The sequence below is a fragment of the Schistocerca americana genome, chromosome 2 (assembly GCF_021461395.2).
Source record: "Schistocerca americana isolate TAMUIC-IGC-003095 chromosome 2, iqSchAmer2.1, whole genome shotgun sequence".
In the NCBI taxonomy this organism is placed as follows: Eukaryota; Metazoa; Arthropoda; class Insecta; order Orthoptera; family Acrididae; genus Schistocerca; species Schistocerca americana.
In genome coordinates, this window is record NC_060120.1 from 623,742,356 (window position 1) to 623,757,668 (window position 15,313).

Genomic DNA, 15,313 nt, shown 5'->3' on the forward strand with positions numbered 1-15,313 from the left:
ATTTCACCATACTGTAGCCCACTAAATTATCATAGATCTTTTTACAGTGCATACTCCTGGGATTAGACCGCAGTTTTTAGTGGTGGCCCTTCTAGTACTCATAAGAGTACTTTTTACTTATCATGTTCGTGGTGTAGCAATTTTAATGGCCAGTAGTGTACATAAGCATATAAATTTTACAGGAAAATATTTTGAATAACAGTAAAATGATTTGTACCTTTTCTTTCTTTCATTGTTTCAGCAAAAACTTAAAAGGCAACCCTCATGTTATTATAATGTTATAATCAGAAGGCTGTCATTTTCATCTTGTTTGTGAATTTCGTTACTGACTACATGTTGTCTTTATTTAGGCTTACCTAAATAATGCAGATGTCAGTACAGAGTACATCGATACCTTGCGTCAGAGTTTGACTGAGGAGATACCGGGAATGTTAAATATGACTGAAAATGAATTTGCAAAACTTGAGAGCTGTCTTTCTGGACTGTCTTCAGTCAATGGAAGTCTGAGATCAGTAATAGAATATGGAATGCAACAACTAAAGGCGAGTGCTATAAAACCTCGCATAAATCCTTGGATTGACTCATTTCTCTCTGTCAGTCACCAGCTGTCTGAGGTATGTGAAATAGATTCATAATATAAGTGTTGTTTATTGTGTGTATGACTCGACAAAATTCCTCCTCTCTCATTTCATTCATATGTGTTTTTATTGCAGAACTTGACTCTTCTTTGTTCTATTTGATATAGAATCTGTAATTACCACTAATTGAGATGGTTAGGTCACAAATCTCCACTAGACCATCCAGATGTATATTTTCTGTTTCCTTAATTATGTGAAATGAATGCTAGATTTGTGATATGTGATTTATTCATCTCATTACGTACTATATTCAAATTATTTGATTTGATGTACAAGAGACATGTCAAGGTTTACAAAAAGAAACTTTTTTTCTCTTTTTTAAGAGAAATAAATAAGTTTACATTATATTTTGCATTTCTAAGTTACAGCTACACACGTACATAAAATAATACATGTAATACAATCCCTGTGTTCAGACCGTGAAACTGTCCTCAATGAATGACTGCTTTTAAAGAGACACCATAATTAATGAGTCTGTTGAAAACCTTATAAACAGTGGAGGGCCAAGGGAGGAATAGGGTTCACTGCTCAGTTGTTTAAGATCTTGCCATTCAGCTTCATGTCTGACAATTTGAGTGTTTCTTGGAATATTGACTTGGACAGCATGCTTACTGGAAGTTGGTCTCGGCTATCTATAAATGATAGTGTGACACCAGTAGTGCCGCAAAGTCCAGTTGGAGTCCAGGCAGTGAGCTTACACACTGCTTGAAATAAAAGTAAAGCACCCAGAACACATAGTGGGATGCTGATGTGACTTTATACACATACACACCATCATTGCAATTCTCTGTCATAAGTGGAATGACCAGCAGAATACATTATGTTGCTTGTGTGTACTGTTGTTGTCAGGCTTGGTATGGTGTATAAGGGGCTTGAAAAGCAACGGATGTTGAGTGAGCACTGTAAATGACATGAAGATGCTGCATACTTCTATGCGACACCTTTATCAACACCTGACAAAGTTGGCAAGGGGCCTCACCATGGTCTCCATTAGGCTGGCTCATCGAGTTATGCAGTATCCAGATTTGTGGGGCATTCAGGCGTGAAAGTGGCTCAATGTTGGACTGCATGGCAATGTGAGGGCAGGCACATTAATTGTCAAGATTCTGGTCAACCACATCTGACTACCACAAGGGAGGATCACTGTATTGTGCATCAGTCACCCCTTTATATCTGTGCCTGCTATCCAAGAATAAGTAATGGGCTGCCTGCAGCACTCTGTGTCATCCCACACCATTATTCAGAGGCTAGCAGTGAGCTGCCCATACCACAACATGAACAGCTGCATTTGGAGTGGTGCTGTGACGAGGAAGCGTGGACTGCTGATGAATGGCATTGCATAGTGTTCACCTGTTGTTGTGGTCTTCAGTCCTGAGACTGGTTTGATGCAGCTCTCCATGCTACTCTATCCTGTGCAAGTTTCTTCATCTCCCAGTACCTACTGCAACCTACATCCTTCTGAATCTGCTTAGTGTATTCATCTCTTGGTCTCCCTCTACGATTTTTACCCTCCACGCTGCCCTCCAATGCTAAATTTGTGATCCCTTGATGCCTCAGAACATGTCCTACCAACCGGTCCCTTCTTCTCGTCAAGTTGTGCCACAAACTCCTCTTCTCCCCAATTCTATTCAATACCTCCTCATTAGTTATGTGATCTACCCATCTAATCTTCAGCATTCTTCTGTAGCACCACATTTCGAAAGCTTCTATTCTCCTCCTGTCCGAACTATTTATCGTCCATGTTTCACTTCCATACATGGCTACACTCCGTACAAACACTTTAAGAAACGACTTCCTGACACTCAAATCTATACTCGATGTTAACAAATTTTTCTTCTTCAGAAACGATTTCCTTGCCATTGCCAGTCTACATTTTATATCCTCTCTATTTCGACCATCATCAGTTATTTTACTCCCTAAATAGCAAAACTCCTTTACTACTTTAAGTGTCTCATTTCCTAATCTAATTCCCTCAGCATCACCCGATTTAATTTGACTACATTCCATTATCCTCGTTTTGCTTTTGTTGATGTTCATCTTACATCCTCCTTTCAAGACACTGTCCATTCCGTTCAACAGCTCTTCCAAGTCCTTTGCTGTCTCTGACAGAATTACAATGTCATTGGCGAACCTCAAAGTTTTTACTTCTTCTCCATGAATTTTAATACCTACTCCAAATTTTTCTTTTGTTTCCTTTACTGCTTGCTCAATATACAGATTGAATAACATCGGGGAGAGGCTACAACCCTGTCTCACTCCTTTCCCACCACTGCTTCCCTTTCATACCCCTCGACTCTTATAACTGCCATCTGGTTCCTGTACAAATTGTAAATAGCGTTTCGCTCCCTGTATTTTACCCCTGCCACCTTCAGAATTTGAAAGAGAGTATTCCAGTCAACATTATCAAAAGCTTTCTCTAAGTCTACAAATGCTAGAAACGTGGGTTTGCCTTTTCTTAATCTTTCTTCTAAGATAAGTCGTAAGGTTAGTATTGCCTCACGTGTTCCAACATTTCTACGGAATCCAAACTGATCTTCCCCGAGGTCGGCTTCTACCAGTTTTTCCATTCGTCTGTAAAGAATTCGCGTTAGTATTTTGCAGCTGTGACTTATTAAACTGATAGTTCAGTAATTTTCACATCTGTCAACACCTGCTTTCTTTGGGATTGGAATTATTATATTCTTCTTGAAGTCTGAAGGTATTTCGCCTGTCTCATACATCTTGCTCACCAGATGGTAGAGTTTTGTCGAGACTGGCTCTCCCAAGGCCATCAGTAGTTCTAATGGAATGTTGTCTACTCCCGGGGCCTTGTTTCGACTCAGATCTTTCAGTGCTCTGTCAAACTCTTCACGCAGTATCTTATCTCCCATTTCGTCTTCATCTACATCCTCTTCCATTTCCATAATATTGTCCTCAAGTACATCACCCTTGTATAAACCCTCTATATACTACTTCCACCTTTCTGCCTTCCCTTCTTTGCTTAGAACTGGGTTGCCATCTGAGCTCTTGATATTCATACAAGTGGTTCTCTTCTCTATCTATCTTACCCCTAGTGAGACAAGCCTCTACATCCTTACATTTGTCCTCTAGCCATCCCTGCTTAGCCATTTTGCACTTCCTGTCGATCTCATTTTTGAGACATTTGTATTCCTTTTTGCCGTCTTCATTTACTGCATTTTTATATTTTCTCCTTTCCTCAATTAAATACAGTATTTCTTCTGTTACCCAAGGATTTCTATTAGCCCTTGTCGTTTTACCTACTTGATCGTCTGCTGCCTTCACTACTTCATCCCTCAGAGCTACCCATTCTTCTTCTACTGTATTTCTTTCCCCCATTCCTGTCAATTGTTCCCTTATGCTCTCCCTGAAACTCTGTACAACCTCTGGTTCTTTCAGTTTATCCAGGTCCCATCTCCTTAAATTCCCACTTTTTTGCAGCTTCTTCAGTTTCAATCTGCAGTTCATAACCAATAGATTGTGGTCAGAATCCACATCTGCCCCTGGAAATGTCTTACAATCATCATATCTCTGTCTTACCATTATATAATCTATCTGATACCTTTTAGTATCTCCAGGATTCTTCCAGGTATACAACCTTCTTTTATGATTCTTGAACCAAGTGTTAGTTATGATTAAGTTATGCTCTGTGCAAAATTCTACAAGGCGGCTTCCTCTTTCATTTCTTCCCCCCAATCCATATTCACCTACTATCTTTCCTTCTCTCCCTTTTCCTACTGACGAATTCCAGTCACCCATGACTATTAAATTTTCGTCTCCCTTCACTACCTGAATAATTTCTTTTATCTCGTCATACATTTCATCTATTTCGTCGTCATCTGCAGAGCTAGTTGGCATATAAACTTGTACTACTGTAGTGGGCGTGGGCTTCGTGTCTATCTTGGCCACAATAATGTGTTCACTATGCTGTTTGTAGTAGCTAACCCGGACTCCTATTTTTTTATTCATTATTAAACCTACTCCTGCATTACCCCTATTTGATTTTGAATTTATAACCATGTAATCACCAGACCAAAAGTCTTGTTCCTCCTGCCACCGAACTTCACTAATTCCCACTATATCTTACTTTAACCTTTCCATTTCCCTTTTTAAATTTTCTAACCTACCTGCCCGATTAAGGGATCTGACATTCCACGCACCGATCCGTAGAACGCCAGTTTTCTTTCTCCTGTTCACCTATGAATTGCAATTTTGCCCTATAATGGATTACCATCATGGTCAGGTAGAAGTAAATGGGGGGGGGGGGGGGGGGGGGAGGGGGGCAGCTTGAGGAGAGGCCCAAGTATTCCATTGTTTTGGAGAGGCACAACACTGTTACTCCTGGCATGATGATGTGGGGAGCTGAGGGTATCGCATCAGGTTATGGCTGGTAATGTCACAAGCAATTCTTGATGGCAAAACGGTACATCACACACACACTCTGCATCCTCATGTGGTACCTCTTGTGCAGCATTATCATGGTGCCATTTTTCAACAAGACATGCTGCATGATATTGAAGTACACCAATTGGCAGCGAGATCCCCAGATCTGTGCCTGGCAGAACATGTGTAGAAGCAGCTTTGGAGTCAGCTCTGTCTCTACACCAGAATCCAGGATATCGGGGGCCCAGTTGAACAGTTGTGGGGCAGCTTGCCTTTGGGCAGAATACAATGGCTTTATGACACCATTCCCAACCAATTTAGACGATACGTCAAGGTCCAAGGTGGTACGACGTCTTTGTACATTTAACTCAATTGTGTAATCGTTGAAACATCACATGCCATCTCAGGCTTTGAAGATTCATTTCGTTTCCTCCTCCACTTGTAGGTGCTTGAATGTTTTTGGAAGGCAATGTATTTTACCATAATATCTAAATAAGATGCATAGGTCACTCAGTGAAGTGTTTTGTTCAAAAGAGAATCATTAACTTTGCTAGAACACCAAAAGCTTATTTAGAATGAGCCCACTTCTATAAGTGGTGTGTGATATGAGACAAATGCTGCCAACAGACAATTGTGTACCCAATTTAGAGTGAAACTGTAGGCAGTTTTAATCTGATATAGAAATACATAACATGTCCTCTGCTGCAGAATGCATGTTCCATTCTGAAGCTATCTGTGGGCTACAACCAACATGTTCTCCTTGACAAGTTTTCATTCAGTTGTGTTCACTGCCTGTGGAAGGCAAGATTTTGGAACTGTGTTATAGTGCTGCTTGCAGGAATGTTCATTTCCAGATGTGTTATGCATATCAAAGCAGCACTTGAATACCAAAGAAAAACTGATACATGTTTATTGGGACTAGTTAAGTCAATGTTTTTGAATGAACAGAAAGAATTGGTTATGTACAAAAATCATAACAATTGAAAATACTATGCCAGAGGCTTTAATGAATATTCCATTATTTCATACTGCATCAGTGGGTTGGAGAAGGAACCACAAAACTAATTCTGATAATATAGAAGCCACCACCAGTAAATATATTCTTAATTTTCTCAATCTGCTGCAAAGAGAATTGATGTAAATAATTGGATAACTGTTTTGTGAAGGATCTTTAATTTTATCACAGATAGGTTTGACTGATAGCTTAAAGAGTTACTGAGATTCACCCTTGATTTATCCCAAAGAATAACATATCTGATGAAGATAGAAAGATGTAATAACAGCCAGTGACAACTTCTTTTCACTATTTTTATGGTAAATTTGATATAAAGATGCTAATAAGAGAACAATAGTACAGTGATTATGTGATAACAGTAAATATTCCAATCAGTACAGTACTAAAGTCCTGGGTGGGAAGGGACATATATTTATCTAAAATTTAGAAGAGCAGAAATGTAGAACTTTACACAAGAACCATCCCTGCTGTTGAAGTCTCTATCTACTAGATATTTAAAGAGAAAATTTCTTAGTAATTTGAAAAATTCAAGCTAAGAACCTTAATGTGTTGACTGGCGCCAGTGTTGATATATTCATGAATAATCATCAGTGTACCCTTACAGATAATTGCAGGCAATATACCCCATAAGTCTAAAATGTTTTAAAAATTCACTAACAAAAAATAGAGAAGAGTTAAGATGATGATTATAATGCTTCAAGTGTCTAGATAGTCTACTCTCCAGCATCCCCACCCCTTTTGCCTACCGGATACCTACTTGTCACTGTTGACACCCCCTTCCCATACACTAACATCCCTCATGCCCATCTTCCTATCACTATTGAACACTACTTTTCCCAACATCCTTCAGACTCCAAACCCTCTAACTCATTCCTCATATGCCTTACTAACTTTATCCTAACCCACAACTAATTCTCATTTGAAGGGAAGGCATACAAACAAAATTGTGGCACAGCCATGGCACCCTCCTATGCCAACCTTTTTATCAGCCATCTAGAGGAGACTTTCCTAACCCCCCAAAACACCAAATTCCTTGTCTGGTTCAGGTTCATTGAAGATATCTTCATTATCTGGACTCAGGGCCAAGACACCCTATCTTCATTCCTTCACAACCTCAAAAACTTCGATCCGATTTACATGGTCCTCCTCAACCCAGTGTGCCACTTTCCTACATGTTGACTTCCTCCTCTTTGATGGATCCATCCACACTTCTGTTCACATTAAACCCACCAACTACTAGCAGCACCTGCATTTTGACAGCTTTCATCCCTTTCACACTAAAAAAATCCATCCCCAATTTGACAGCTTTCATCCCTTTCACACTAAAAAATCCCTTCCATATAGCCTGGCCACCCAGGGACAGTGTATCTGCAGTGACAACAACTTTCTTGCTTAGTAAATGGATGTTCTTGCCATTTCCTTAACAGACAGGCACTATCCCCCAGACCTAGTCCGCAAACAGATCATCATGGCATTTCCCTCACACCGCCCCTAATAACCCACCACAAAGGAGTGTCCCCTTCATCACCCAATACCACCCCAGAATGGAACAACTGAACCACATCCTTCACCAGGCCTTTGATTACCTGTCATCGTGGCCTGAAATGAGGGACATCCTTCCTGGGATACTTCTCAACCCCTTCTAAAGTCATGTTCCGTCGGCCACCCAACCTCCACAACATTTTAGTCCATCCCTATGCCACTCCCAATCCCGACCCCTTGCCACACAGGTAATAGTACTATGGAAGACCCAGGTGCAAAACCTGCCCAATCCACCCACCCAGCACTTCCTATTCCAGTCCTGTCACACGTTTATCGTACACCATCAGAGGCCGGGCCACCTGTGAAAGCAGCCATGTCATTTACCAGCTCTGCTGCAATCATTGCACAGTTTTTTTTATATTGGTATGACTACCACACAGCTGTCCACCGGGATGAACAGCCACCGCCAAACTGTCGCCAAGAGCAAAGTAGACCACCCCGTGGCACAGCATGTATCTGAACGTGACACATTCGATTTCAATGGCTGTTTCACTACTCAAGCCATCTGGATCCTTCCCTCCACCACCAGCTTTTCTGAACTGTACAGATGGGAGTAGTTATCCTTACAACACATTCTCTGCTCCCGTAATTGTCCCGGTCTCAACCTACGGTAATATACTGTCTCCACACCATCCACCCAAAAGTTTCCACCCCCTCTGTCCTGTCATCATATCTCCCATCCTGTTTATCCTCAGCCCACTGCCAATGCATCTGCTTGTCTGCCATGTTCCTCTCCTCCCCCCCCCCCCCCCCCACACCACCTCATGCTGCATCTGTATCTAGTCCTGTTCTTGCACACGCCATCAGACAGCGTTTATCTCTCTCTCCCCACCTTTACACTACTGTCCCTTCCCTTTCCCCTTCCAGCTTGCTGCATGCATCCCACATGATGTTGCATTCCAGTTCGAGATGCTGGAGATGGTGGTTGTGTGTGCATGAAGTGTGCTTGCTTGCGTGTGTGTATGTGTGTGTGTGTGTGTGTGTGTGTGTGTGTGTGTGTGTGTGTGTGTCTCCGTGTCTCCGTCCTTTACTGATGAAGGCTGTGGCTGAAAGCTTTATGTGAGTGTCTTTTAATTGTGCCTGTCTGAACTTGAAGGGTCTTCTTTATGGTAAGTAGCAGTCTGTCTTTTCGTACATTGTTACTAAAATACCTTTGTATTGATTTAAATCTGTCATGTAATTTTTGTGTGACTTTCTTCATTTTAGAATGTTTATTAGCTTTATTATTGCATTCAATAACACTGGAAGACAATACTCAACAATCCTGTGTACTTTGCAGTATGAAAATAAGGTTGCATTACATTAGCAAACTACAATAAAGTAGTATTTATTTTTATCCATGTCATTCTGCTTGTTAGTAGCATGGTGTATTATGTACGCCATTTGTCTATAAAGGTTCAAAATTGATTTTATTCCTAGTGTACAAGAATCAGTGCTGTAATGTGATAGAAAATATGGATTTGACTAATCAGTTGTGAGCAGTCGGTGTTAAGAAGTGGATGTATGGCTCCAGTGTGTCGATTTTGTTGTCTCACAAATCACAATGGAGCAACATGTCCAAATCAAGTTTCAGGACATTCTCCAGAATGTTTTGAAGAAGAGAAAAGTTAGTCCCACACACAGTGACCCCCCCCCCCAGTGAAAAAAAAGCAACACCTGAACAACTGCCATGACTTGATTAATGAGAAATGCAGACACTTATTTCTGGGAAAAAATCAGTATGGGTAATGAGGCATAATGTTAGCAATATGAATGTACCACAAAATGACAAAGTGCAAAAACTGACATAAAGAGTCAATGTTTTGATGACATAACAGACATTCAAGGCAATGAGACAACACCCCAATAAAGGACTTTTCTGACACTTCAACACAGTTGTATGAACGTTCAGTGTATTGTCCTCAAGTAGGGGGTAGACTATCTAGAAACCTGAAGCATTAAAACCATCCTCTTAACTCTTCTCTATTTTTTGTTAATCAAGTCTTAAAACTTTTTGGCCTCGTGAGGTATATTGCCTGCAATTGTCTGTAAGTGTACACTGATCATTATTTATATTACTGTGGAAGACCCAGGTGCAAAACCTGCACAATCCACCCATCCAGCACTTCCTATTCCAGTCCTATCGCAGGTTTATCCTACCCCATCAGGGGTTGGGGCACCTGTGAAAGCAGCCATGTTATTTACCAGCTCTGCTCCAATCATTGCACAGTTTTCCATATTGGTATGACTACCAAACAGCTGTCCACCAGCATGAACAGCCATCGCCAAACTACAGCCAAGAGTAAAGTAGCCCAGCCTGTGGCACAGCACGTAGCTGAACATGACACACTTGATTTCAATGGCTGCTTCACTACCCACACCATCTGGACCATTCCCTCCACCACTAGCTTTTCTGAACTGCACAGATGGGAGTAGTTATTCTTGCAACACATTCTCTGCTTCCATAATTATTCTGGTCTCAATCTACAGTAATATACCGTCCCCACACCCACCACCAAAACATTTTTCACTCTCTCCCTCCTATCATCTCATCTCCCACCCTGTCCCCCCCCCCCCCCCCCCCCCCCACCTCCATGTCCGTGCTCACAACCTCCTGAAGTTGCACCTGTTGGCAATCTAGTCCCTGGACACTTCAACAGACAGCATTTGTCTCTCTCCTCACTCGTACACTACTATCCCTTCCCCTTCCCCTTCCCTTCCCCTTCCAGATTGCTGCTTGCATCCCACGTGATGTTACATTTCGGCCCAAGATGCTGGAGTTGGTGGTCATGTGAGCGCGAGGTATGTTTGCTTTTGTGTTGTGTGTGTGTGTGTGTGTGTGTGTGTGTGTGTGTGTGTGCGCGCGCGCGCGCTTTACTGACAAAGGCTGTGGCCAAAAGCTATATGTGAGTGTCTTTTAATTGTGCCTGTCTGCAAGTTGATGTATCTTCTTTATGGTAAGTAGCAATCCGTATTTTCATACATTGTTGATATTCCTACCTGGAGTTTCCATTGTTTGATATTTTATTACGTGTGAAACTTGTTGAAACAATTCCTCACTGAAGTAAGGCAAAAGAACACATTACTTTCAGAATGCTTCACATTTTTCAGCCATGAAGAAATCAGTTTTGGCCATTGGAGGTAGTAGGTCATTTGATTTTCTCTTCATTTTGTTCTCTTCTTTCTTTCTTTCATTATTTTCGTCTTCATTAATATCTGTGTTTATTAGGAAAATCTTTCCTTTTTCAGCGAATTTTTGTGTGTGTAAATTTTTGGCAATGTCCATATTGAAGAAATAGTATCACATTATTTGCTTTCTTTGCCACTTCTCTTCAAGTGCAATATTCTTCTACACAAAATACAGTTCAAAAATGCTAAATTGAAAAAGAAATGTAATACCCATGTTCCCAAGGCCTGTGTTCTGTCAGTTATTCTTGCAATATCTCTTCATGTCAGCTGTACATATTTCCCACTTGCAACTTCCAGTATTATTGGTTTCAGATCATGAAACATAGTCTTCCTTAGCTGGTGATGCTAAGCATTTGACATTATGGAAAATGAAGCCTGTGACTTGACTAGTGCCCATGCAGGTTGACCATCAGTGTGGGATTTCATGACATCTTCGTGACTGACACCCTCGAAGGATTTTTATCTGTGGCAACTTCACCTCCGTAGGTTGCTGTCTCATAAGTTTCCCTGCATTGGGCTGCTAGCTGAGTAGCACGCACCTCTGTATGGCAACAGCAAATGGCTCTGGTGTGTTGTGGAGTGACGTCATTTAGGGTACGACAATAGGCTTCATCCCACAGGTCGATTGTAATCACCTGCAGTTGACTGGTGTAAGTGAAACTATTGTGATGATTGATTTTTGGCAGCATAGTAGTATCTAAAACTTGTCTTCTACCTTTGCAGCAGTGTACAATCTGTTCATGGAATCCACAGTGGAAACATACAGGTTTGTTATTCTCTGTCTTCAGCAATCTGTTCTTCTGTGGAGTATTATACTTGGCAGAACAGTTGGCTCTACCTGCTTTGGTCAGATATTGGGTTGTCATTTGATGGATGTGGCACAAGTCTGAGTTTGCCAAGTCAGTTCTCAGTGGCATGTTTGATTGGTGACAGTGACTGGTGCTAAAGACTGATACCCCTTTTCTTCAGAATTCTCTATTACCTCCTGATGTATGTGGTTGATGTTCACAGCTACTCTCTCTTGCTTACTCAGTCTGACAGTTCTAGACGTCATAAAATGCTGTATCTCTTCTCTTACTACCTGGTGTATGAGAGAGGTGAGGTCATGGTGATCTTAACAACTGCCACAGTGACCACATTCAGGAGAAGCTCATCCGTCTGTTTTTTGTTGCATTTTCTCAGTGCATTGCCACTATTCAATGAAGTTCTTGGTTGTTGTGGCATCCTTTACCAGAAGTATCAGTTTTGGTCAGCTTGTGTTATACTTGGATTTACAATGTTGCATAGGATCAAAACACTCCTGTCCCTGCTATCAAGCTTCTCTTAGTGGTTTTCAAACCACTACAGGACTGTGCTGTCCAAGTAAAAGTACACATTCGCCACACACATCTTGTCATCCTACCTATTGTACGAGGCATGTCCAAAAAGTAATTACCATTTTAGCAAAAAACGTATTAAAACATTTTTCAAACCAAAATGTATTGTTACAAAAAAGACCATTTCTTAAACTATTTTTCTCTGGAGATGTCACAATTGTTAATATATTTGTCATACCAGGAAACCAATGTTTCCAAGCCCTCTTCTTAAAAAGATGCCACCAGTGAAGACACCCACTGCTGAACACCATTTTTTGTGCCATCCTCATTGTCAAAAGTACTGACCTCTAAAATCACACTTCAAGTTCAAGAATAAGTTGTAGTCACAAGGTGCGGTATTGGGGCTGTATGGCAGGAGACCAAACTGTTCCCAACCAAATTGTTGAATAAGGTTTCGAGTGACATCAGCATTATGTGGATGTATGTTGCCATGAAGCAACACAGTGCCTTGGCTGAGCATTCCATGGATTTAGTTTTGAATTGTGGTCCAAAGTTTTCTCAGTGTTTCACAGATTGTACTGCATTGATGGTTTCATATATGGGAAGGAACTCGACACACAGAATGCCCTTTCTGTCCCAGAACACAATGCACATGATTTTTTGTGCTGAGAATGTTGTTTTGAATTTTTGCTTTCTGGGAGATCATGAGTGCCTCCTCTCCATCGAGTGTTTCTTTTATCCTGGAGTTCCATGACAAAGCCATTTACATAATTAGTCACAATTGTGTTTAAGAATTCATCTCCCTCATCACTGTATCAGGAAAGAAATGTCTACATCTACATCTACATCCATACTCCGCAAGCCACCTGACGGTGTGTGGCAGAGGGTACCATGAATACCTCTATCGGTTCTCCCTTCTATTCCAGTCTTGTATTGTTCGTGGAAAGAAGAATTGTCGGTATGCTTCTGTGTGGGCTCTAATCTCTCTGATTTTATCCTCATGGTCTCTTCGCGAGATATACATAGGAGGGAGCAATATACTGCTTGACTCTTCGGTGAAGGTATTTTCTCGAAACTTTAACAAAAGCCCGTACCGAGCTACTGAGCGTCTCTCCTGCAGAGTCTTCCACTGGAGTTTATCTATCATCTCTGTAACGCTTTCGCGATTACTAAATGATCCTGTAACGAAGCGCGCTGCTCTCCGTTGGATCTTCTCTATCTCTTCTATCAACCCTATCTGGTACGGATCCCACACTGCTGAGCAGTATTCAAGCAGTGGGCGAACAAGCATACTGTAACCTACTTCCTTTGTTTTCGGATTGCATTTCCTTAGGATTCTTCCAATGAATCTCAGTCTGGCATCTGCTTTACCGACGATCAACTTTATATGATCATTCCATTTTAAATCACTCCTAATGCGTACTCCCAGATGATTTATGGAATTAACTGCTTCCAGTTGCTGACCTGCTATTTTGTAGCTAAATGATAAGGGATCTATCTTTCTATGTATTCACAGCACATTACACTTGTCTACATTGAGACTCAATTGCCATTCCCCGCACCATGCGTCAATTCGCTGCAGATCCTCCTGCATTTCAGTACAATTTTCCATTGTTACAACCTCTTGATACACCACAGCATCATCTGCAAAAAGCCTCAGTGAACTTCTGATGTCATCCACCAGGTCATTTATGTATATTGTGAATAGCAACGGTCCTATGACACTCCCCTGCGGCACACCTGAAATCACTCTTACTTCGGAAGACTTCTCTCCATTGAGAATGACATTCTGCGTTCTGTTATCTAGGAACTCCTCAATCCAATCACACAATTGGTCTGATAGTCCATATGCTCTTACTTTGTTAATTAAACGACTGGGGAACTGTATCGAACGCCTTGCGGAAGTCAAGAAGCACGGCATCTACCTGTGAACCCGTGTCTATGGCCCTCTGAGTCTCGTGGACGAGTAGCGCGAGCTGGGTTTCACACAATCGTCTTTTTCGAAACCCATGCTGATTCCTACAGAGTAGATTTCTAGTCAAAGTACTGACAAGTCACTCCATTTTGTGTACTTCTTTTTTTCAGAATCCAGTGGGAAGACAATTTGTAAAAATTTGAGTGACTTGTGACAATCTCAAATTTTGAAATTTGTGGGAACCTAACAAAAAGCTTTTATATTGTGAACCATCTGTTTTCACAAGTTTTATCATTCACTTTCTCAACCAAATCATCGACAACAGAAGGTCGCACGCTCCAGCGTCATCTTGAACATTGGCCTGTCCATCATTGAATTGTCTCACCCACTTTCTCACAGTTCCATCAGTCTTTACATTTTCACCAGAAATCTCTGCAAATTGATGATGAATTTTAGCTGGTTTAACATTATTTGCATTCAAAAACATCATTACAGAATGCCCTTCACAGTTGGCAAGCTCAGAGATTGTCTTTAACATTTTGACCAATCACTGACAAATGTAAACATAATGCAGTCCAGCTGTAATGGTGTCAGTTGAAAGACAATGAACCAGAGAGATGAGTGAGGATGTGCAGAAGTGTGACACTAGTGCTGCAGTGGTGGTAGAATGAAATGGTACTTACTTTTCAGACGTGCCTCATATTTGGCAAACCGGTCAAATTCTTGGAGCCTTTTCATCAGGTACAGACGAACAACTGTGGAAAATCCTGATCCAAAATTTTGTAACTTTATCAGAAAATAGTCATAATGTTATTCTCAGATGGTACTTCTGCAGGCATCACAAGCACTTATAGACTGTGTTAGATAAGAACTCCAGATTGATGAATTCCAACGAGTGCACATAACACAATTTGCCCTGGGTGATTGTTTGTTATTGTAGATGTTATCTACCATCATCAACAAGACAAGTTCCAGTATTCAGTCGAGATGCTCAATTAAACTGTGAAGCATTTGTTATTGTAAAAAGCTACTCAGACTCAAAGAAGGAAACTGCCAGCAAGGATCATAAGATTGTAGGTGGTCAAGGGCAACTTTGAATCACTAATTGTCACAAGCAGTAACAATTCATTCCTAAAGATATGTGTGTAAGGACAACTGAACCAGTCCAGAAAAGGCAGCTTATTGGCATCAGTGAAGATTCATGCTGCGTTACCACTACAGAAAATGTAGGGGAGGAAGCTGCCAGTGGGATCTGGCATGGCTGAGGGATAATGCCAGCAAGTGTTAGCTGTTTTGCAGCAAGTTTTGGATGTTTTCAAATCTGGAAAGGGAAAACAAT

The 15,313-nt window shown here is 41.1% G+C and overlaps 1 protein-coding gene across 3 annotated transcripts in view; it reads left to right on the plus strand.

Annotated features, from left to right (window-relative positions):
• LOC124589549 (conserved oligomeric Golgi complex subunit 4) overlaps positions 1-15,313 on the plus strand; it is a 110,768-nt gene that overhangs the window by 67,843 nt on the left and 27,612 nt on the right. For all 3 annotated transcript variants that reach the window (XM_047131563.1, XM_047131562.1, XM_047131561.1), the window contains one exon: positions 351-614. In XM_047131563.1, the coding sequence (XP_046987519.1) occupies positions 351-614 (264 nt within the window). The remainder of the gene's footprint in view (positions 1-350; positions 615-15,313) is intronic.